At 42.0% G+C, this 25,456-nt stretch overlaps 2 protein-coding genes across 2 annotated transcripts; one reads left to right on the top strand and one right to left on the bottom strand.

Moving 5' to 3' along the window:
• Positions 1-2,110: 2,110 nt before the first annotated feature.
• Positions 2,111-14,758, bottom strand: ints7 (integrator complex subunit 7). The gene is made up of 20 exons (XM_066706554.1): positions 14,532-14,758; positions 13,996-14,125; positions 13,582-13,728; positions 13,120-13,257; positions 12,786-12,832; positions 12,261-12,460; positions 11,303-11,425; positions 10,885-11,002; positions 10,103-10,237; positions 9,717-9,814; positions 8,099-8,338; positions 7,858-7,995; positions 7,416-7,622; positions 6,978-7,172; positions 6,616-6,719; positions 6,085-6,153; positions 5,724-5,856; positions 5,328-5,426; positions 4,504-4,689; positions 2,111-2,658 (listed from the first exon to the last, which is right to left on the bottom strand). Exons 1-20 carry the CDS (start codon positions 14,623-14,625, stop codon positions 2,356-2,358), a joined length of 2,904 nt encoding a protein of 967 aa, XP_066562651.1. The 5' UTR covers positions 14,626-14,758; the 3' UTR covers positions 2,111-2,355.
• A 138-nt stretch (positions 14,759-14,896) lies between these two features.
• dtl (denticleless E3 ubiquitin protein ligase adapter) lies at positions 14,897-25,070 on the top strand. Its single transcript, XM_066706541.1, has 15 exons — positions 14,897-15,049; positions 15,805-15,930; positions 16,266-16,358; positions 16,644-16,705; positions 17,019-17,139; positions 17,351-17,416; positions 17,650-17,765; positions 18,024-18,097; positions 18,349-18,452; positions 18,557-18,661; positions 20,678-20,790; positions 21,267-21,356; positions 21,830-21,968; positions 22,220-22,902; positions 23,286-25,070. Exons 1-15 carry the CDS (start codon positions 14,998-15,000, stop codon positions 23,349-23,351), a joined length of 2,010 nt encoding a protein of 669 aa, XP_066562638.1. The 5' UTR covers positions 14,897-14,997; the 3' UTR covers positions 23,352-25,070.
• Positions 25,071-25,456: the final 386 nt, after the last annotated feature.

Here is a 25,456-nt window from a genome sequence, read left to right as displayed (position 1 = left end):
CACATAATTTTCTTAACATTTTAAACATAGAACAGATAAGCTTAGTCAATATTGGCGATTAGTGTAAAGTCTAATGCCATGCCATTGCCTTCACCTCAGGGCCCGGTTTTGTGAAATCCTTTTACCAATCACTGGCGGTCTTTATGTGCACTTGAGAATTGTTTTCTCTTGTTAAATGTTAGAGGCTCTTGTCATGATACTAACGTTACTGAGATAGTTGGCAAACCCACTTCCAAATCCTACTATGAAAACAATATTAACGCTAAATCAGAAGTGCACTGCAAAGCATTCACTAAAAGCTCTGGTCAAACTGTCTTGACTTTTCCTTGTAAATGTTTCCATTAAGACCATTCAACCACAGTAAAGCAAGTCAGACTAATGAAGGAGTGTGACCTCATGGGCTTTGTATTAAATATTGATTTCACCTTCCAATCCTCGGATGTCAAAGACTTGTACCCTTTTCAAGGTCTGTATTAATTCAAGGATTAATTTGAAGCTAATGCTTCACTGTTTGAATTATTCAATGGCATCTTAGTTACTTTCTGAGGTAAGTGACTCCATGGTAAGGGTGCTGCTGACAGGACAATGGATGCAGGACATTGATGACCACTCGCAGGATGCTAAATAATTGATCAATCATGGCCTTTGAGAGACTCGGAGGCTAAAAAGAAAATCAATGAGAAAAATAGTTTGTCGTCACAAACTCCTTTAGCACTGAATCACTGTAGCTAACAAGACTGGGAAAAAAAGATGGCATAAAGGATTTGGGGATTTTTAGAAGAGCGACGGGGGGTGACTATCATTGGAAGCCTTCCACGGTCGACAAATTATTTATGTGAAAAGAAAGATGGCTAATGTAGACACAAGACTTTCCCCCTCCCCACAAAAAAGTCCGTAGCTTTACCCACTCCTCAGCTTTTCTCAATGTTCACATCCCGACAAGTCTTTCACATTTTATGTCATTGTCTAAAACAATTACGTGTGCGACGTCAGCTTGCATTCAGTTTGGAGACATGTCTTCAGGCTACTGTCTGCCATGTAGGAATGCCTTCTCCAAGGGTGATCCGTGGCGTTTCCCCAACAGCTGTGAGTGACATCACACAGACAGAAGCCTTCAGAACACATCCCTTCCACAAATGCAAGAATACATTTTGAAGGCAACGTGCAGTTTCCATTCCCAACACAAGGTCATGCAGGGTCACTGCTGCCAGCAGACGGGCACCAGCCAGACATGACCACTCCATCACTGTTCAGGAAGAAGGGGCAGAGCGGGAGACAGAGCCAGAAACACTCTTCTCTCACCCCAATACACAACATTTAATAATGAATTCAACTGAGGGCAGCAAGGTCAGATGGTAGGTAGCACTGCTGCCTAACAGATTAAGGGTCCTGGGTTCAGATCTGCACTTGGCATCCTCCCACTCTTCCCTAAGACCACATGAATCCTGACAGAAGAGATACTCATTACTGATGCATTAATAAGAGCGAACATACACATTTAAAAGTGGTGCTTTTACAGAACCCAACCATCGTAACTTGCCCCACTGAAAGACCACACGTTGGCTAACTGTGTTCACCAACAAGTATGGCAGTGAGCCTTGTTGCCATGCTTCAAAATAGAATGCATCTCCTGTTAGCAACCAAATGCATTATGCAGAGAAGAATAAGTGGGGAATTAATGGGAAGCATTAGAGGGAGAAATGTTGCCCCCCCGAGTGCAGGCTAAGTGAGAGGTTACAGATGAAGATATCTCCTGCATGGCCAAGGACATTGAAACAAAGCAGGCTTCTTGTTTTTGTTTCATTTTTAATACTACTACTCTAAATCGGCAACAGTGACGCTAAACACACAATTCAATAGAAGACAGTTGTTTCTGTGAGGTTAGTTTAAGTCTGAAATTATCCAGTAAACAGTGGTGAGAGACTGCACTTGCAGACCACCATCACTGTCTGATTCAGTTTCACAGCACTGCAATGAAAACACATGCTCTTGCACTCTTTCACAAAACCAAAACTGGATCGGGAATCTTTTTTTTCCCCCCGAATCTTTTATGGTAGATTCTTTATTAAGCTTATATTTGTGTTGAAAGAAAAACAGATGCAAGAAGAGATTTCACAAATGAAGTCTTTACTTGGACCACAGCTTTCCCACTTCCTACTTGAGACAGTTTTGAATCTTTCAGTTTGCCTCTTGCAATGCCTGCCAACATGAAAGCACGGGTTTACAAACTGCAGACAAGGCGTTAACAAACCATGAAACTTTACAAAGCAACAGGCTCCTGATACGAAACGTCACGTTCTGCCAAATGTCGATATCCTGCTGCACTTCAACTGCCAATTTCATAGCAGGCCCACGTCACTGGAAGCGGGCGTACACGCTCCTCTGCGGAGGGGGCTGAGGCGCGGCCTGCTGAGACTGTTGCTGCTGCTGAAGCTGGTGTCGGAGCTGCTGCGAAAAAGGGTCCTCCAGCGATTTGATGGCTATGGTGGTCTTCGGGCCGGTCTTCCACACAATGCCGCTGCCGTCCACCACAGAAGCCTCCACGGTGACGGTGTGGTTTCCCAGGACAGCGAAGTTGAGCAGGAACTGCGTGCTGAAGTAATCGTTGTGGGGCTCAACCCGCTGCTCCATCTCGTTAGTCATGTTGTCCAGAGGAATCTGTAGGGGGAGAGGTGCTTGTTTAAGAAATGCAGACAATCGCAAAACTCAACGCTTCAGTTATAAATGATTATTCATTATATTACCGTCTAAATAATGCAGGGCAGTTTACCAATTGAATGAATGAATGAATGAATGAGTGAATGAATATATAAATAAACGGAGACATACATCCATCCAGCTATCCTGTTTGAGACTTGTTTATTTCCAGCACATGAGGGAGAAAAGGCCAGCCTCTTTAGCGTGGCTGTAACGGGGACGCCGACACGGCTGGACACGCACTCGTGGCTGTGCGTGAGATCACCTCCTCGTTGCCCACAGCCCCATCAGCTGCTCTCTGACTGACACAACTGCAGGATAGCACTTGCACATTTCAACTAGTCATGCACGGCTCTGCACTTTTAAACCTTTAGGCCAATAAAAGCATGACTTCACTACTTTCTGCAGAACAAGAAAAAGAAAACCTCATTCCCTCAATTCATGAAACAGCCTCAAAATCTCAAGTGACATTAAATGACTGTTTGCAGTGACAGGCGTTGGTGTTCATTATGCTTCAGTTTCCCATTAAGGCTGAAATGTATGCACCCATCTGGTATATTGTGCACAACTGGACAAGCACAGGCAATTTCAAGACACTCCAAAGACTATATGGCAGAAGGAGCCTCTTGGCTTGAGCTTTCAGCCATTCAGCTGCTTTATAGCCATTAAAACACAAGAGCTGCAGTTTTATCCCCAGGTGTTGTGGTTATAACACAATATTAAAAAGAAAAATGGCAGCTGGGACCACTACTGCCCAGTGTAAGTCTGATTATTATATTTTATGGTTCGTAGAAGAACTCTTATTTCAGTAACATAGTATAAAATGACATTATGGAGACATTTTTGTGTTGAAATGAGTTGTACACATGGACAGTGCCTCATGGAATTAAATCCTTGTGTATTATTATTATTATTATAATAAATGTGTAGCAAATAATACAAATATATTTGACAAGTACTAAAGGCATTGAATCACTCGATGTTTGCTGCAGAGGTCTTGAGTGGGCCTTAGATAATACTCAGTTGTGGGCCGACACCTGGCAGATGAAATCCAATGTGGACAAGTGCAAGGTATTACATGCAGGTAACAAAAATGTCCACTATAATTACACTATGGGAGGAATAGAACTAGATGAAGTAACGCATGAGAAAGACCTAGGAGTCTATGTGGACTCCTCACTTTCTCCATCCAAACAATGTGGGGAAGCAATAAAAAAGGCAAACAGCATGTTAGGGTATATTGTCAGAAGTGTAGAATTGAGAACAAGGGCAGTAATGTTAAGACTGTACAATGCACTAGTTAGAGCTCATCTGGATACTGTGTACAGTTCTGGGCTCCACACTTCAAGAAAGATATTGCTGCTCTAGAGGCAGTTCAGAGGAGAGAACCAGACTTATTCCAGGTCTGAAGGGAAAGTCCTACTGAGAGACTGAGGGACCTGAACCTTTTCACCCTGGAACAGAGGAGACTACGTGGGGACTTGATTCAAGTCTTCAGAATCATGAACGGCATCGACCACATCAAACCAGAGGAGCTTTTCCAGATCAGCAGGGACACACGGACCCGGGGACACAAATGGAAATTGGGCTTCAAGGCATTCAAGACGGAAAACAGGAGACACTTCTTCACACAGAGAGTAAACTGTCATAAACTGGAACAAACTCCCCAGCGATGTGGTAGAAGATGAAAGTGGGAACATTTAAAAATAGACTGGATAGGATCCTTGGATCACTCAGTTATTAATGGCCTCCTCTCGTTTGTAAACTTTTTTTTGTTCATTAAAATGGCCCCATGTGCTCAGTTACCTTGTAGTCCTGCCCAGTTTTGCTCTGCAGGGTGGAGCTGACACTGAGGCAGACGGACTGGATCTTGCGGAACAGCCCGGGTGAGGAGCCATGCTGTACCACCCCTTCTACCTTCAGAGCCAGCTGCTGGGTGTTCTGCACTGTGATTGGCTCACTCAGGCTCCGCGGGGAGGGGGAAAGGGCGAGCTGGTAACATTGACAACAAGTAAAAACCATTAAACGTATCATTGTCTGTGCTTCTGCTCATCTTCTCAATCAGTGAGCAAAGCTAGACATAAAGGCGCAGAGGATTAATATTCAGGTAAACCCAAGGAAAGAAAAATTAGTGAAATAATGTAAACTAAATTACAAGGTATTTATCACAGCTTTGTGCTCCTGGGCAAAATACGCTCCCTGACAGAAAAAGTTAACATTTCATTTGTTCAGTAAATCGCTTTGGCTTTTGAACATTAGCTGGAGTTTATCTGGTGTAAGAAAAAGAAGAACATATTTTATATTGGAGCAGAAAACATTGAAAAGTGCCACATCAATGCTTAAGCTGTTGTAACAAATCCCTTTGATGGGACTGACCTGCAAGCTGGCATGCCGAAAAATGCTCCCCATAAGCATAAAACACTTGAACAGATAACCATGGAAACAGCGGGTCGAGACAATATGGAAACTAGATTTCCCAGAATGGCAACCTCAGCAATTTCCCTTTGGCAAATTGTGAATCACTGCTGCGAGAATTTACTTTTCATTTCATACATAATGAACATGGAAAGCTACATTAATAACACGATGTCTGTTTTATTAAGTGCATTTTTTTTTTTTTTTTTACATACCTTGATGCTCGTAGATTGCAGTTTTTGGAAGAAATACCTCTGGAATGAGAGGGGGACCTTCAGCAGGGCAATGACTGCACCACAGAGACACCCGGTGTGCTGAAGCAAGAGTGCAGTGGGGCATGAGACAGTGACAGCAATAACCCGTGTCTATTCTCTAACACTGGATAGGTAGGTTTTATAATGTCCTTAAATTCACTTACAATGTGGAAGTATTTTTATTCTTGTACTTTATTTCCTCTCCTTTTTATGAAATCCCAAAAGTTAAATCTTTGTTATGTGCTTTTTTTAAAAGCTAGTTACACAAAAAGGCGTTGACTATGTATATGAATATCGACTCTTGACGATTTGACATTAGACTAAGTTACAACCCACAAAATGGCTCCCTGTTCTCACCAAGTAAGACACAGGAGGGTACTTCCTGCCGAGCAATTCCACTTCCTCCAGGACGTGATTGAACACAGACATAACCCTCCTCTCATACTCGCTCTCGGCCTGCACTGCACCCAAGATACCATACTCCTGGAAACTGGAGAACAACAGATATTTATCATCATGAAAATGTGATTAGTAGAATTACATTTAATAGAAAATGGTTATCATCTCAATTTCATGATCAGGCCCTGAATCGGACAACTCGGTTGATATTGAAAAAGAGTCCACCAAGACTCCATGCAATGTTGAAAAGAAATGTGTGATTATGGTAGAAATAGTCATTAACTGGTTAAACCAAGTGAAGGAGCTTTCAAAGTCTTACCTGGCTGTATGTGGGTCTAGGATAAGGGCCTCAATGACATGGGAAATCAACAAGCAACTCTGCTGCTGACTGAGATGAACGTTAAGAGCAAACTGGATACGCGTCTCCCTTGACTAAACCAAAAGTTCTTTAGAATTTTTTTAAACAGCTCATCCAAAACAACATTAAACTGTCAGACCTTTCGGATGTTCAGAAATACTATAATTAGTCGATCTGCTCTCTGCAGCAGGAAAACAACAGAAGATGACAATGGATGTCACATCGTCAAGCTTGCACTAAAGAAAGTAGTTTCCATCACTACTGACAGAAAGAGAAAGACTATTTTCCACAAAGGCATTTTGACTAATTTATAACCAAAGGCTATTCAGGATTTGAATACTGTATTTGCAAATTACCAAAAACAACAACAATCACAAAACACCTTTTGTACTTCACTCCAGTGCAAACCCTCCCTCCAGGTCTGAACATCTCACACATTGCATGCCTCAGTCCAGACATTTCTCCTGAACACGGTGGTTTAGAGAAGGATACAGCTCCACGTTTCGGAGTGTGGCTGAATCGGCATCGAAGGAGGACTGGTAGAGATCTGCGTAACGGGTGGCCAGGCCTCGGAACTCATCCATCGACACCTTCATCTGTGACAGAGGGCATGACCGAAGCTGGTTAACACAGACACAAACACACAGACACACACACAGCATTGCCGTATCTACTGGAAGGAGGGATGGGGAACCTCTGTCCAAGCTTTACAAATCTGTAATCAGTGCTTTGCTCGATAAGATCTCTCTATGGCTCCCTCTTTCTGATTCACAAGGCTCAGGGGCCACTACAAGGAGGCCTGCTAGCAGAGGAGGCTGGGTAGATGCCATTGTCTTCCAACAGTGGCCGGGTACCTGTGTAGAGATGCGACCGCAGCGCTGCAGCTCGTTGCCCGAGGTGAGGGCGATGGTGGTGGCGATTGCAGGGGGCGGGCTGGTCTTCAGGCTGTTGCAGGTGCAGATGAGCTGGGAGAGGGCCTGCAGGGTGTCGATGCGCAGCTTGACAAACTCACACTGGAAACTCAGGGGGTTCAGAGGAGTGCTGGCGGCCTGGAAAACAGGGAAAAAATAAAAATAAAAAACAAATTATATATATGACAGAGAGAGTGAGGTTTCTCGAGTTTCAAATGCAGTATCAGTCTCACTTCAGGCACTTTGCATTAAATCTGGCGACGCACAACACTAGCAGATAGCTGTGTATGAGTTGGGGAATAGGAGGATCTTCTCTGAAGAATGTGGGCAGAGAATGATACCTCAGCTTCTGATAATAATAATAAATTATGGTATACTGACGGTCAGCGATGCAATTCCTTTTTGGTAGGACTTCAAGGCCTCTGCAATGGCAGTCATGGTGCCGCTGTAGTCTCCATCCTCCAGGCCGCTGAGACACTGCTCTGCCTGGGAGAACTCCTTCAGGCTGTTGAGCCAGAAGTAGAAGTGCTCCGAGGCCACCCGCGTGCGCAGACTCTGGTACAGCTCACTGGAGATCTCGTGGCAGCCCTGGGAAACACCGCCAACAGTGAGCAATGCAATGCTACTGCATTGGACAAAAACATGAACTATGGATTGCGTTTAGTACTGATCTGTAAACACATCCAGAGGGAACACTATCAATATTCCTGGTTCCTGGTATTTCAATGGAATATTATATCTTTTAAAACCCCAAAACAGACTGGTTTTAACATCTTACTGGACAATATCAGCACTGTGGACAACCAGAGCACAGAGAACCTACCATGCGGGAGGCCTGCCTGGCGATCCTGTACACTGTCCAGCCATTGGCCACGTTCTCCAGCTGCTGCTTGATCACGCTCTTCACATCGGCAGAGAGAGCCGACTGACTGGCCACAAAGATCACCGTTGCCAAGGACACCTACGGCACACAAGAGGAGTGAGGTTACAGCCCGGCTAGCCTTGCTTCCCCCTAGACAATGTCTCATAAGAAGCCCCTTCAGCAACACAGCTCGTCATCTTACCAGCAGCTCCTGCTGTTTGTCAGTGGCTGAGCGGCCAATCACTTTGTAGAGGTCGACCAGATCTCCCAGCATGCCCTGGCCTAGGACAGGCAGCTGCATGGCGATGGCCGCCAGAGAGTGGCACATGAGGATACGGGCAGTGTCCTGGGCAGAGTGGAGCTGGCACAGCAGGAACTCCACCACCGACTGGCTGAGGTGGGGGCGGCACTTCACCAGCTTCACCGTGCAGGTCAGTGCGGTCTGCACCACAGAGAACAACAAAGACCAGACAGGTGAGACTGGCACCACACCCTCCTTGGGTCAGACTTCATAAGAAAGTAAACAGCAATCCATACTTAATCACACTACATAATAACACACAATACAGTTACATATGCCTCGGTTCCACTGGCTTAAGCGTCCGTGCCGTGCCATGCCGTGCCGGACGTGTCCGTCCTCAGACGCGTCCCAGAAGTCTGTTGTGAAGTCCGTCCCTCTAATGGGAGAAGCAGCGACCGTGGGTTTGGTTTGTGTTTGTGTTAAAAACAGAGACCGAGAACACTACTACGAGCGACACAGCCTGACGAGGAAAGGACTTTTGTGTGTTTTATTCTTTGTGCTTTACATGATTGAAGACAGCGTAATAAGAATACGTTTCCATGTGCAACAAGAATACTAAATAGTGAATATGTATTGTTATTATTATCGTCATCATTTGTGCTAGTATATATGTATTTTAAATGGCACAACATGACTCCCTTAACTTATTACTCTTTCTGCAGATTTGTAACTGCAAACAATACTTTTTGCCGTATTATTTATACATTTACTTAGCAGATGTCCTTAACCAGGGTAAGTTACAGTTGAAACAAAATACACACGTTTCACGATTAATCATCCAGCTACAATATAGCAGGTTATAATTGAACTAAAGTGTGCGCGTCTCAGTCATGGCGTTTATGGGCGAATTTATTAAACCAGTCCTTAATGTTTTATAGGGAAACCCAGATGTGCTGTATTTATTTATTCATTAATGTAACTTGTAAATAGACACACGTTAACTGAATCGTGTTCGCCTTCATACTGATTTGTCTCTGCGGATTGTCCTGCACACCATTCACACAACACAGCCTGAAACACGTCCAACTGTTCATAAAATATTAATAACATCGGCTGCTACCGATCCGATTATTATTATCCTTCAGTTTATTTGCAACTAGTCAGGGCACTGCACCGGTCCTGTGAAATCCAAGTTTTTAATGCACTCGGATATTAACTGTAAGCAGTCATTGTTTCTGTACGTGGATTTCACTCCACGCTGCTACTAAAACTGTAATTTCTTCCTGATCACACAAGGTACTTGAGATTATATCTTCCGACACAATGTATCGGATCTCTTCCCTGTCTGTCTACAAGTCAAGCGCACACCTCTGCTGCTGAAAGTGAATCATGTCCTCATTGGGGACGGACGCTTATGGACACGTATAGCACCAGATTGTTAACCGTCCACAAAACACAGACGCGTCCGGACGCTTAGCCAGTGGAAACACCCGTTTAAGCATCCAGGGCCGTGGAAATGGGGCAATATAAAGATGGTGTTAAATGCCAAGCGTTACATTAAGAGTCCTCCTAGGTTTACCTTTAATGTAGCCTGAGCCGTGCGGCTGTCATCTTGGCTGCACAGGACAAGCAGGGACTCCAGGCCCAGCACAGCATCTTGCTCCACTTGCAACAGGTCTGCAGTGCAGGAGGACCACACTGGTTATTCACAGCCTTCGCTTGAGCTCACAATCTGATCTTCACATACAAGACAAGGCTGCTTTTTTTTTTTTTTTTTTTTTAATTTGCTTTCAGAATTTTGAAGACAAGACTTTGAAGCACATTTATAAAATCACACTCTGTTCACAGTGGAGCCAGCGAGTAGGAACCAAAGATAAGCATAAGGTTTGTTTGAGTCTTGGCCTCTCTTCCTCATTTCTGAGTGAACGGGTAAGGTGAAGCAGAGGGGGCTGTATCGGCGCCTACCTTTCTCCAGACAGGATATGGCGATGTTGGACAGAACGCTGACCCCATGAGCTGCTACCGCCAGATTGCTATGGTAACAGCACTCCTGTGCCAACCTCACCAAGTCAGTGGGCCCTGAAGGAGGCGTCCCGCTCCCTGCCAGAGGGGAAACACATGGCGATTGACAAGTTCGGCAAACACAGACCCCTCTTCTACAGGTTGTTGCATTCAGTCTAGCTGATCTGTGCTTTTCCACACAAAACCTAATTCCAGCTGCATCTAAGTGGGAATTTCCTTAAATCCATCAGGGTCATATTTTAATCCACTGAACAAAATCATCAGATGCTGTTATTATAAGCTAGAGAACATGACTCCAGCAGATTTTCCTCCTCAACTCCCTGGATGCACTAGTTCTAACTCTTTGATGAGCTTGCAGAATAGCACCTGGAATGAAAGCGCTGACAAATGGCAAAATCACAGACTAAGCTTGGTACAGAGCCCTAACCACTACTCCCCACTGCTGCACACTGCTAAAAGTCGGTCCTTGATCAACAGCAGCCAAGGCAGGCGTGAGGTAATAGCTCATAAAGCTTGTGTGTCAATTCCACCTCATCAGACTGTATTCGGGTCAGATGGTGCTCTCAAGAAGAACACAAGTGAATGAGAATGCTTTTGACAGGTACACAGAAACCCATTCAAGACACCCAACATCATTCAAAAGGGGTCAATTAACTTAAAGGTTATGTTCTAATAAATCCCACAAGCCATCCTGAGGTCCACTTCCATGTGCTTGTGCTCCATACCTGCAGACGCATTAAAGTACGGTTTGATGGCGATGGTTCCGGAGAGCGCGGAGAGCACAGACAGCATGCCGAGCTTCAGGCTGTCATGAGGGGTACTCAGGGCGCACTCACACAGGGTCTAGAGTAGGAGGAAGAAAAAACACATGCCAATGACATTCATTTAAACATTCATGAAACAAAGTGTTTCGGGTGGAATTTCTAACCAGTTATTTTTAACCTTTGAACTCTAAACATGTCTAGTGAAACTAATTCAGTGTACAAACGCCAGTAACACCCCAGTCAGCACACATTCCCCACCTTTCATTCCATAGATGTTGATTAACTCAATCACCAAACAAATCTTAATTGTATAATAAGGTATTTATCGGTAAGATTTTACACGCGTCACAAACAGAGGACCTTGCAAACAGACATTTACCTGAATGTTTTCTCTTGTCCACAGGTGAGGTGCCTTTTTCGCAAGGAATTTCAGGTCTTGAATGGATAGTCTCTTCACCGCTTTCCTGGGGTCTTCCTTCAGATAATGCAGTAAAAGCTGAATCTGGCAGAGGAGAAGCAGACAGAGGGAGGCATTAATTATCAGGTTGACAGATGGAAGCTGTTAGCTCCACTTTCAGCTGCATCATCAAGCCTCTCTCCTAAGTTGAAAAAGAGCAGCAAATAATGAAGCCGTTTCAGCACCATGAACCACAAAACCTGTGTGTGACTCGTGAAGTTCAGTATTTATTTCTGCTCCTTTGTGGAGTCGTTCTCAAGGGAGACCTATAGTGGTTCAGATATTTTGAAGAGTCCGCTCTCTTTCACTGTCTCAGCTTGTTTCTGTGTACATGTATCTAGTCAAATGGAATAGGAGGTTGTTAGTGCAACAAATGTTAACATTTTAACTTCAGCAGTTAATAGCATCACTTTTTATTTGGCAATTAAGTTAATTATAAATGTTGGTTAAGGCAAGCCTAAACTAAATATTTTAAATCATGTGATGGATTTTTCCATTCAAGAAGAAAATGTGACACTTTGGTTAAATATTGAAGCTTTCTTCCTCTTCTTAAAATAATAATAATTGTTTCTAGAATACAGTAAATTAGGTTAAATAAGCTTTAGGCAGCAGGATTATTTGTTCATGACATCCAGTGGCAATGTCTGGCTGTTGTTGTCTTACAATAGTGAGATATCTGTCTCAGCAAAATACATATGTTTTTATTTAACCCAAAACAAAATAGGTTAATGTGTCCAAAGTAATGTACACCTATATACAGCTCTGGAAATAATTAAGAGACCACTGAGTTCAGAAATCAATGTTAAGTGGTCTCAATTTTTTCCAGAGCTGTACTGGAGTGTAAATGGTTTCCCATCATTAGTGTAGTTTAATGAAGGACCTGTTTGGGGATGTCAATGAGGGAGGAGGCTGCCAGCTGAGTGAAGGTGTGCAGGGTGACGATGACCATCTGGGTGGAGGGGTAGGAGGTGACGAGCTGCTGCAGGAGCTGCCTGCTGCTGGACGCCAGGCCGGCATCGTGATGCATGTGCTGTAACATGGGGATCAGCTTCAGCTTCATGTCCACTGGTGTGTCCAGACCTGGGAACAAAGTCCGAGCCCATTACTAGACAGTGGGAGGCAGGCAGCACCAGATCTACCGGAGCAGTTAAAACTGATCATAAAATAAAGCCAAAAGCTAATGTGTGTGTGTATATATATATAATTAACTAAAAAAAGCATGATATAAGCTGTATGTTATGAAAGTATGAAACCACAGTGTGGTGTTTATATAAATTAGGTGTTGTTAAGTCTCTCAAGATTAAATGTGTGACTTATGCTCCAAGTTGTTCAGAAAAATGTACTATGAATTTGTCTAAATAACACAAAATGGTGGACTTATTTTTATTTGCCTGAAAGAACTTACCTTGAATCATTTCACCGATTTTGTTACAAATCCCTGCTGCAAAATCTCTGTAGTTAAAAAAAGAGAAATAATAATTAAAAAAAACTAAAGTGTATAAGATTATAAATTGCTTGTCCAGGTGGCTAATTATACTTTCGTAATCACACTGCTTTCAAAGACACTAAAATAGTTTAACTAGTGTCATGTTTATGGTGTATATGTTCTTCCAATCACCTTTAACAAGTCTTTTTAAGATGTAACATGTGATACAACATATAGTTAACATACAAAAGGGAAGAGATTAACAACGCATACAGCCAACCAACAGAACTCAACTCAGAGCTTTGGTTCTTACTTTGACTGAGCAGAGAAGCTAGCAGCAGCGAAAATAGCCGCTTCAACTTCCACATTATCATGCGAATCGAGGCTCTGTCGGATACTGTGATGGGCATTTTTCCTCTCTGGAATAATGGAAGCCATGCTACCCAGCATCCTGCAAACAAAAAATATATTTATTGCATTAAAAATCACCACAAAAGAAATTAAGCATTATAAATAATGAAATGATCATCACTAATCTACAAGGAAAACATCATACTCATCATTTATTACACAGAGATCCCCTAATACCTTAAATCTGTTTTATCCACAACCAATGAAACACGAGCACAAAATGACTTTCATGACTCTCTTCTAAGTGTGATGTAGATGAAAAGTTAATTTGTAATACTGTAGTCACAAAGCACTATCTTTCAACTATTTTAAGTCAATAGTAGTGCTTTTCAGATTTAATACTCTGCTTCAGAGCTGGTCGTACCTGAGAGTGATAGCTCTGGCCACCGGATCATTACTGTGAATGACGGAGAAAATCCTCTTGACAAACTCATCCACATTGAGGATTTTCTCCAGGTGCTTCTCACTCTGCTGAGTCACCTTCAGCACACAGAGCCGCAGAAAATTGTTTCTGTGAGAAAAAAAAGGAAATGTCGGTCATATTTGATTGTTTGTTAAAACAAAGTTAAAGCTTTTTTAGGTATTGTATAAATCAAGTTTATTTTGTAATTAATGAAAAAACATATGTAATAGAAACTGATCATAAAATAAATGACAGACTTCTATGTGGTGTTTTAAAAGTGAGTCAAAACCCTGGGAAATGGGAAAATTAACATAAGACAAGCACTTTTATAAAGGGTTTGACTATTATTGTGATTATTTTGTTTCAAACACCTACCCCAGTCTGAAAATGTCTGCCAGCTTGAGAAAAGCAGAGTTGATCAGGATGGGGAAGGGGTACTTCTGGAACAGCTTGGGAAACAGCACCACAGCTTCGCACTGCTCTCCCAGCTTCCCGGACCGCAGCCCTTTGGGGATGAAGACATTATTAAATGCAAGACAGACGCATCTGTAATGTCACGTTTTTTTGTTCTCCGCAAGTAACTTTTTGGTGATGACGTATTTCAACCCATCAACACTGATGCATTGAAAGCATGACCTGGTTGAATTCATGTGCAGTACTGTGAGCAATGCTATAGCTGGAATGTATAGAGATATTTACAAAAGAGACGAGGAAAGGGTACAAGCTATTCTGCAGAGTTTAAGTTTGAAGTCCATAGACACCATACATGCAGCCAATCGATGTGTTACTTAACGTACTCTCATCTGTCACTGACAGCATATGGGCTGCTATACATTGGCATCTACAGACAGCAGTACTCCATCAAGAACAACCAAACTAAAACATTATATAACTCCACACAAAAATGCTACCTTTGTCCAGCTCCATTAGAGCAGAATTGGCATCCAGTTCTTGCTCCCCATAGCCGGCTTCAGAGAGGAACGATCGAGCTGTAGATAAGGACATGGTGTCTTGTCTGAACCCTGAAGGTTCAAGAAGTAGCTCTGGGATCTGTCAAATAAAGTTTTTTTTAATTCACACAAAAAAACACATTTGCCAGACAGAGGAAATGGTAAGCCAGCTACGGCATTTCCCAGCAATGCACAGCGGCAGGAAGTGACGTCAACCAGAGGCCATGTTAAGTAGGAGGAGTCTGATCGCGTTTTTGTTAGTTTGACCAATCAGTGAACGTTACGTCACTTTAGCGGGTAGTTTGTATTATCCTCTCAGTTGGTAGTTCGCGGGAATTAAGATCAGAGCTTTTTTGTGGGAGATCAGGAACACTACTTGTGCTTTTTAAGTGCGATTTACTTTTTAATTGAAGAAACATTCTTAAAAATGCTTTTTCGCTCCATCGTTGATAGAGGAGTGGTCAACTGGAAGCATATCGGTAAGTCGAAATTGACCTAAAATACAATAGGTAGCTAGTTACACTTCTGGCGCTAAAATGAATTGACAACTACTGGGAGGTCTTGATCGTGGTCTAAAAGTGTGTTTTCACACAATAATTAGCTATGAAATCTCTTTAATGTAATGGTCTTAGAGAGATGGAGTGAAGATGCCTTTTTTCTTCCTCTATTACGATCAAGTAAAAATAAAAGTGTGCTTACTTTAATAAATCGAATAATCTTAAAAATAGCCTTAAATGTTTCGTATTTTCAAAGATCAGCCTTTTATTTATCAACCTGAACATTTCTTTCTCATTCGTATTACTAACACGCTGGATCGAAATGATTATCTGGTTTTATTTGATTTTATTTGATCTATGAATGCCCTGTTGTGTGTAGACTATAGAAATGGCAGCTGGAGGGGGATGGGGCAGGATGTGCACGTTATCGTTAACTGGGGGACTTCTGATAACCGATTGTAAACTTTTGTTGCTGAATGAGACCACTTAAATCAATTATAAATCAATAAGTGTATCTATATAATCAACTTCATACATTCATAACGATTTCAGCCATGTTATCAGTGTGTTGAAATCTATGGAAAGAGAGTCGCTCAGCCTCCCCTGCAAGCATGCATGAAGAACTGGAATGCAGTGGCGGGACGTGTGTGTGTTGGGGGAGGGTGTCTGTCAGTGTCAGTAGTTTGAATACTGTCCTTGTATCTCAGAAGTATATTAAATGCATCGTTTTCGCCTAGGCTTGGGGAGCAGGTACCCTCTGTCCTCTCTGATCGACTGTTTCCAGTGTGCCCGACAAGATGAGCACATCTCTTATGGCGACATGGGGATTGCAGTTCCTCCATTTGGATGCACTTTTTCCTCAGGTAAAAATACCCACCAACCCCTCCATAAAATATGATTTTGAATTATTATTAAAAATGATAACTGATGCATAGCTGACTTTGCTGAAAATGTAGAAAAGAGAAAGCAACGCTGAATCTCAAAATATGATGATTACCATTACAACAAAAGCTCATTTGCAGTGTATTATCTTAACCAATTTAATCTGTTACTTTCTATGGCAATAGCTGTCCATTTCTCACTGCTAATGGCTTATAGGCCCATAACAATGGTTCCTGTTCCTGTTTTGTACTTGCATTCTTGGTGGCCAGTGTACTGTCAGACGTCAATGTCCTAACACTGTGTTTCTCTCCACTAGCTCAAGGGCTGCAGCAAGTCCTGGCTGTGGCCAATGAAGAGGGAATCGTCCGGCTGTACAACACAGAGTCCCGCAGCAGTCCTATTCTGAAAGGTATCATTCTCCCTCACGGAGGGTGCATAGCAGTGTGGTCATTAAAACAGCAGCCCTTACACTTTCTCTCTTGTTTTTGCTCTACCTGACAAACTCTCAGTGGATTACGAACTGCCCTTATTCTATGGACACTAAATAAGAACAGGATCTGTCCTGTGGAAGGAGAACTTGCATAAGTCAGACATTTTCATTCTCTACTGAATGAAAACAGTTTTTCTTTGTATCGATGTATAACAAAGCCGTTTGGAATTATTATTTAAAATCGAAACTTCTCATTTGCCTTAGAGTGGATGGCTCATGCTAATGCAGTCTTTGATATTGCCTGGGTCCCTGGGGAACATTGCCTGGTAAGTGCCTGTTTGTTTTCTTACCATAAATTAACCTTTTATCTGAAGAAGCTGCAACTTCTTGCTGCAATGAGGTGCATTGTTTGACCAGTAACATGCTAGCTCTTGCATCCAATCCCTGTTTTATCAACCCAAGAAAGAATCTCCAAAATAGTGTTTTCTCATTGCTGTGAATTCTGTGAACTTTGCTTTTAAGGATTAATGGAGTTCTGAGCCCACTCTCTTTGAATCAATAAGACGTATCTCTTTGCAGGTGCTGGTCCTTCATAAACATTAGTTCAGTAATTCAGTTATGACCTTTGTTGCTCCACAGGTTACAGCATCTGGGGATCAGATGGCAAAACTGTGGGATGTGAAGACTGGGCAACTTATGGGCACCTTCAAAGGCCACCAGTGCAGCCTTAAATCAGTGGCTTTTGCAAAGCAGGAGAAAGGTAAGCCTTGCACAATTGTATTTAAGGCAAAGCAATGCATTTAGAAAATTCACTATAAATATCCTTGACAAGGCACAGTTGTAGCTAGGGAGAAGGTTAAAGCCCTTGACTCAAGCACATGTTATAATCCAGAGTTTTTTGTTATTTTGTGAGGAGCAGGAGTAAAGTTTTGATATCATTTCAGGTTTTAATTCTGTTGTTTTGTTTGCAGCGGTTTTCTGTACTGGAGGTAGAGATGGGAACATTATGGTTTGGGATACGAGGTGCAGTAAGAAAGGTGAGTGAAGGATTATATTATATCTGTTGCTAAAGATAAGTGTGTATGCCTGAGTGTTTCTATTCTAATATACCCACAGTATTTGCATTCTGAAATTTGTTCCTGCTTTATTCTTTAGTGTGTTTTCCCAGGAATGTCTTGTTGGACAGGGGTCTACATTAGGAGGCCTTGCACTGCAAAACTAACCTGGCAAAAACCTTTAACTTTTTTTTTTATGTATAATTTGTTTCTAGATGGATTTTACAGGCAAGTGAAGCAAATCTGCGGTGCTCACAACAAACCCGACAGGCAGACTCCCTCCAAGCTGAAGAAGAAACGCCAGTCTAGCAGAGGAATTGCACCAACTGTGGTCAGTGTGCTTTCACACCTTGGGTCTTGTCATACAGAAATGCCTGTGTGTTGTAACAATGCTTTCCTGAATTTCTAAGGAATAGCTGTTGGCGCTATTTTTTTGTCATATGCTTGTGCACTGTCTGACGTAAACAAGAAGGAAACTATAAATTTGCATTCAAGTCATGAATGGATCATCAAAGACTTACACTAAATTATCCACAGTAACTGAGCAGTCATGGGTCAAAACTGCTCTAACTGTCGATTCTTTTCCCAGGATTCCCAGCAGAGTGTCACAGTGGTGCTGTTTCGGGATGAGAACACACTCATCTCTTCAGGAGCCGTCGATGGGTAAGAGTTTGCAGTTGGTGGAATATGTCCGGGCTGTGGCACAGGTCTCTGTAGCAACATTACCTGGCATAAGAAGAGATCCTTCATGGAATTCAGTTTAGTCATTAGAGACCTTTGAATATAAGGTTACAGTAAATGCCGATGCCATTGAGCATGTTTCATAAACCACAAGCTTCATTTTAGTTTCTGTGCTATTCCTGATTGTTTTCTATTGGATGCTTTACTGACAGTCATAATTGATTCCTTCTCAGTGTTATCAAGATGTGGGACTTGAGGAAGAACTATACTGCTCATAATCAGGATCCAGTTCCTTTGCAAGCTTACCCGTACCCTGGAAACAGCATACGTAAACTGGGTGTGTACCTAAAACTGATGTTTTCTTGGAACTTGACATGAATGTTTGCTCTACATACAGTTCTCCATTTTGTTGTAAATCTAACATTAAATGCTTTCCTGTAGGCTACTCTGGACTCACCTTGGATTCTACTGGCTCCAGCTTGTTTGCAAACTGTACCGATGAGAACATTTACAAGTTTAATGTGACGGGGCTGAAAACTGCACCAGGTAAGGAAACTGGAAGCTGCTCCCATATATCTGTTTAAGATTTCAGACTAAATTATCAGATTCTCAATTAAGCCATATTTATGTGGATATGCCAAATGAGTATCTGCTTTTATGCCACAACATTAAGCTTATTTTAGCTGTCAGTTTCATCAGAAAATGAGTGTGTTAAACCTTTTGAGGAAAATTACAGTTGATGGCAGGATGACCAAAACAATTTCAATGCAAATCTGAGAGCCAAAAAGCATGAACCTATTCTGGAATATAATGGTTTCTCTGAAAATGTAAGAAATATAATTACTAAATCAAGCTTCTGTATCCTGCAGAGGCATATGAACAAAGTAAAACTGTTTTTTGTTTTGTTTTTTATGCATTGCATCCCTGTATGCCACACAAGCTTTTAGGCAAATTAAGTTTGAAGAATTTGTTATTCAACGCATCAATACTTCTCGGAGACCAGATTTAATAGCTTAATAGTCAGTCTTTTACAACCCCACTCAGCCACAGATGTTCATAACAAAGTCCTTGTCTGCTTGTTCTCTAAACACTAACATATGCATATAATTTTCTAAATTTGGTTTATATTCAGTTTTCCCCCCCTCCTCAACAAGCTGCTTTTTGTGATGGTTTAGATTTATCCTGGTGATTCACTCAAACAGTTTTTCAAAAGAGAATGTATTCAGGGAAACATCATGTCATGAAAAGATAAGCATGCTCAATATTTGGAAGATGCATCTTGGGTGTGTATATATGGGTTTATTTCCAAGAGCATGAAATTTCAAGTTGGAGGGAGTGGAGAGTTATTTCTTAGTCACTGAAGCACCTACAGATGTGTATTTCTGGAAATAATGGAAGTGAAGATGATCTCTTTGTGTTATGTTCTTATTTTTTATCATGGCCCGGAGTAGTGTTCTTAAGGATGTGACGATTAACGAATACGTATGTGTTTTTTACCACTAGAGCGCGCTGTAGGCTTTCCAACATCAGATAACACATTTCCAGTAACTGTCTGGAATTAGACAGCAGCCTTGAGCAAAAGCAGAGGCAAATAGTGCATTGCAGACGGGTGTGTGGGCCTTAGGCAGAAATCACATGCCCGTCTCTCACCGTAATCTTGATTTGAGAATGAAGCATCTCTCCTTCACCTATTTTAAAACTTATTTGTTTTAAGAATACTATTTAACATGTATTTGATGCCAACTTATAAATAAAACAAGATTGAACATCCCCTCTTTTGCTTTGGCATCCGTTTTGAGTCATAGCTTTAAAATGCGTACCCTGAGGGTAGTCAATCGCTGCACGTCGTGTGCTCCCACTCCATGTTTCCTAGACCAGGAGAAATGATTAATTTAGTAACTGAATATTGTTTTACACCAAAGTCTACACCAGATCTTGAAATGAGTAAGAAGCCTGGTTAGAAGAAACATATGAGTCATGTCAGCCCAGTTAGGTAGAAAGTCTTGAATATATAATGTTTGGTTTCTTGTCGTTTTCTGCCTCTGACTTAGGTGGATTTAGATTATTTGAGTTTGTGAAATCTAATTCTCTTATGACTGAGACTAATTAGGAAAAACTGTAAAATAGGAGTCCTTGGGTCTTGATTCCTTGGCAAGTCCTCCCCCACACCACAGCAATCTGATAAGGCTGACAACCTTTGAAAGTGATGAAAGTACATTAACCGCATTCCAGTTAACTCTGCATCTGTGAGATTTATTAACCGTCTGAAACGACATCACTGTCCGGTTTAGCTGGTTTCCTGAAATGTAGTGTATACGCTTCTGACAACAAGGGTGTGAGTTTCGATGGCATTCGAGTGCTCCAGCTCTCTGCCTGTGTTTTAGAGGTTTCGTTGTGGGGAAATGGGGGTCCCTGAGCTGCTGTTTGTATCCAGATTTGCTATAAGATAAATGGTGGTCCTTTGGTTTCCCAGACTCAGCTACTGATTTAACTGTACATTTTGAGATGCAGGGCTGCTGTTCTTGGACAGCTGTTCATTACGGAGTTCTTTCTTCTCTACAGTGTCCATCTTCAACGGCCACCTCAACTCAAGCTTCTACATTACGTCTAGCGTCAGTCCAGATGACCAGTTCTTGGTCAGTGGGTCCAGTGATCACAATGCCTACATCTGGAAGGTGAGGTGGAACTCCCTTCTTCCCCATCACACACTTACCTACCAGTTTCTCCCAAGAAGATGAAATGGTCTTGAGGAAATAATAAATTATAGTTTATCATGTTACACCTTGTGAAATGACTTCAGGAAACCTTTTGGAACTAGAGTTATTTTGATCTGACATGTTTTGACCATTCAAGGATGCTTGACAGCAAAAATAAAGTTGTGTACAGCTTTGATTCTGCTGTTTATATTTCACTGGCCCTGGATTTTGTTTAAAAAAAAAAAAAAATCTACTGGTGGTAAATGGACAACTTTTTTGTTTGTTTTCTCTCTGTGAAGTTGTATTTGCCTGAAGTTTTGATCCATAGCCAGATAGGTAGGGCGCTGCTGTCTGGGGGAGCAGGACTATGGGTTAGCTAGTAGCTATGACAACAGCAACCATAGTCAAATACCCTTGGAGGAAAATATCGAAATTTCAGTTTTGTTTTTTTCCAGATTTCTGACCCTAAACGCCCTCCCATCATGCTCCAAGGACACTGCCAGGAGGTCACATCAATAGCCTGGTGTCCTACGGATTTCACTAAGGTGCGGTTCTTTATTTTTATTTATTCTGCTTTTTCAAAATCAATCAATCTCACGGATAAGAATATACTACTGTATGAGTACGATAGCACTCTTCTGTCTCCAAGAGGAATCTTGCATTCTAGAGCTTACTGGAATCGACGCTTCCCTTTTTCATTATTAGCAATACAAAGATGGATCAGGGCCTTTGTTTTAATGCATATTTTCAAAAGTTCCTAATTTATATATTTTCTTTTAAGGTTAAACTACTGTTTAGCATAAATAAGAGTTCTGAACACCATAGGTAAATATGTAATATATATGAAGTTTAGTTAATAAAAACCTCAGACCTTTAAACTGTTGTGGTTTACGTAGAGCTCCGACCCGTGCCAGTTGTATGGGAATCATTCTTCTGTACAGAATAAATACTTGGACAGAAAACCTAAACGGATGTGCATGGATGCCCTGTGTGATTTCCTGATTTCTTCTCATGGCAGATTGCCTCGTGTTCAGACGACAACACTGTTCGGATCTGGCGCCTGAACAGAGGGGCAGAAGGGGAGAAGTCTTCGCTCGGAGCCTCCAATGTTGTTGGAAGAGCCTGTCCAAAACTGTCCTCGCACACCAAGCTCCCAGGTAAGGAAAGCCTATACATACACCCACCCACCCTGAAACAAAATAAAATGTATAAAGGAATTGTGTACGTTACTGTATGGAACAAATAGTTAAACCCAGCTCAGTTGTCTTTCTGTTCTCATAAAGCAGCTGCCAGCAAGACTTCTGTTATCTCAGTGAAGTGTAACTTATTTTGGAAATGCATGTTTACTAACCCATGAAGCTCCTCTCTCTCTCTCTCTCTCTCTCTCTCTCTCCCTCTCCCTGAGCAGAACCCATGAGCCCATCAGAGTCCACTCCTGCCAAGATGTCCAGGGTGCAGTGTCTGGGTGCCCTGTCGTCCCCACAGGCTGCAGCCTGCGCCCCTGCCGGAGCAGACCTGCCCTTGCCCTCCAGCACACCCTCCTTCTCCCTCCAAACCCCTCCGAGCAAGAAACGCTGTTCGGTCACTCCTCGACGTACCGCCTCCTCGCCCTCAATCAGGCAGTGGATGACCAGGAGCCCCAACTCCCCCAGCCCCAGCACCAGAGCCCAGGGCACCCCCACCCCCAGGAAGGTGCTCAGCCCTAGTGGACAGAGCCCGGCTCTGGCCTCTGAGAGGAGGGTCAAGCGCCGACTGGAGAGCAGCTCAGAGGGGGTGCAGGGCTGCCCTGGGGACTGTGACTGTGTGACGGAGCTGTACCCAGCAGCCAAGAGGAGGCCAGGGCTCGGGGGGGTGTGCTGCCCAGCCAAGGATACCGACGAGCGGTGCGGAGAGGAGGCCGAGACCTGCTGCCTCAGTGGAGAGCAAAATCCCACTTCATTGAAACACCCGGACAAGGAGAACAGCTCCCCCCAGCCTGCGGACTGGCTCTCTGCGATGGGACAGACGCTGAAGGGAGAGCGGGGCAGCCCCTCGAGCTTTCGAAGCCCCAGCTCCACCAAGAGGCAGGAGGGCAGAACATCAGCCTCACCGGTACATATGTTTTTAATATGTTTGAAGGCACATCCCCCCACCCCCATCCTGTGCAGTCGTTGTCATTTTATAATCTAGACCCTGTGACAGTGGTGGGTTGTGGTGTGTTGGTATACTGGGAAATTATTCTCCCATCTTGAATTTGTGGAAAGCCATTAACACAAGACTTTCCTCTGGCTTATGCAAGTTACTACAACTTCTTCTACAGTGAAAACATGATTGATATTCCTCCGGATGAGCCCTTAAATAGGCTTGTACTGTATGAATATGTACTAGCGTAGAATATGAATAAGCAGAAGGATTTAAAAGCCCACAATCTAAATAAGGCAACAGAGAAACTGTCTCAGAAATTAATCCTCTCCCATTTTTTACCTTCCTTTCAGGCCCCGTCAACACCACAATCCATGAAAAAGATCTCCTCCTACTTCCAGAAAAGAACGCCGGAATAATCCAGCAAAAGACAAAATACTTTTTTTCTTTTTTAAAGCCTTTTACTTGGTTTCTATACAGCAAGGAAAATGCTCTGTTCAGTCCTACCTGTCCCAAGCCTCCCAGATGGACTCCACACCACTCCTTCCAGCTCCAGGACCTGGTGGCAGACTTTAAGAGGTGGTTGATGTCCTTCAGAGATGCACCTCCACAGAAATCATGCAAATTGATTTTAATTTTACAGCAAGGGTTGTTCAAGAGACTGAAGCAACTAAATGCTTACACTCAGACCAGCTGGAACAACAGAGACCAATAAGTGAACTGGATTCCAGCTGGGGCACTGTTCAACATGACCCCCTCAGTCCGAAGCACCACAATAGGTACTGTGATTGCTAATGTGAAGCATCAATTTCCTCATTCCTTTGGTCATGTTCATTTTATTTTTCTAGTTTGGTTTTTTGTGTAAAACATACCCACTTGTCTTTTCAAACATGAGCCTATTTAGCATTTGTATAAGTTTTACATAGTCTGAAAAATATTTTAATTGGATTTATGTAACCTTTTTATTGTATCTGTCATCACAAAGCTTTTTACATTTGTCATATTATGGCCAACGTGTGATTATATAAAGGGTGTATTTCTAAGACGAGCACTACAAACTAATAGACAGGACATCTGATGTTTTTTTTTTTTTTTACCCTTAATTACCATACTAATCAGTTAACTTTAATCTGATCTGAAAGGATTCTTGTGACTCTAAACTCTTCTGCTCGTGAAGCTCCTTGTGGGGTGTCCTGTTGGCCACTGATACTATCCGACACATCCATATTAGTGGGCATGCCTGCAATGCTGAATACTGGGTATGGTTCAGTTTGATATGAATAAAATCACTACTGTGATTATTTTACTGTTACTGTAAAAAGTCACACAAATGTGTGTGGGTGCAGCCAGAACTAGCTTTTCGAAGTACATTTCTTAATGTCTGTAACCTCTAGATTGTCTCTAAATGGTCAAATCAATTTTTGAGCAAATACTGCTATTTTTACCTTCACGAAGGGTGACTAATAAGCTTTTGAGAAAACAAGTTTGACTTATCCCAATGTTTTTAACTTGATTAATGTTATAATAGGTTTCTTTCTTTTTTACAAGGTCTGTTAAATCTTAAATGATTGCGTAAGTGCTTGGTCTCTTACTGTCGGTTAGTTTCCTTCTCTTCCTCCCCCATGATGTAAAGGTAATTGTAACAGCAGAAGAGAAAAGTACACAGTGTTTCTGCAATTCCTTTGGTTGTCTTTGCTCAGTTAATGGTGTATTACTATGTCTGGAAAATTAACTCCTTAATCTTCTATTTGTCGTAATCTCCAAGAATTTATTTCTTAAGAGTTGTACATATTTATAGTGTAAAGTTGTTATATTGTTTCATAATTTTGTGCAGATCCTTTCTGTAAGAGTTATTTGATGTCTTTGTATATAAAACATGTACATGGAAGTGAAGTCCATGGTTCTTGTTGCGATTTTATGATATACTGATCATTTACTCTGATATTTGAAGAGCAAGGTGTAATTCGCCAGGAGTGGTAAGAGTCTGATGTGCTTTCTTTGTTGGTTTTGTTTGGAAGAGCTTGATTTCATTTTCAGGTCATGAAGTTTCATGTAATCAAAAACTTTCAAACTGCCCGACCTATTAATAGAAATTGCCTAACAACTTCTCGACTCAAAATAAATGCTCTCTAAAGGAATCTCTTGGCCAACTTTTTTGAGAAAATATGTAAGATATTAATGAAGAAATTAGAAACCTGGAGCTCTGTAATCTTCATATCTGGCTTTTGGAAAACTTTCTTACAGATGTACCTGAGATCTAAGATCTAAAAAAAAAAAAAAAAAAGCACAAATGATCTTAGTGAAAGGATAGATTCTTGTATTCTTTGCTAGTATAAACACACCTACATGTTCCTGAAAAATTGCAGAAAATGCCCAGCGGACACTGCACCACATCCAAAGGTTGAAGTAAACTTGGCAGAAAGCAAATCTGCAGCTGTGAAAGCTATCACTACTTGTCAGTGGTTTAGTAAAAATATTAAATTCCAATTGAATGGATTAATTGATTCTGCTAAAAATGAATTAT

Source organism: Amia ocellicauda, chromosome 1 (genome assembly GCF_036373705.1).
Source record: "Amia ocellicauda isolate fAmiCal2 chromosome 1, fAmiCal2.hap1, whole genome shotgun sequence".
NCBI classification, from domain to species: domain Eukaryota; kingdom Metazoa; phylum Chordata; class Actinopteri; order Amiiformes; family Amiidae; genus Amia; species Amia ocellicauda.
The sequence above is the reverse complement of the archived record's forward strand: the minus strand, read 5'-3'. Positions and strand labels throughout refer to the sequence as shown.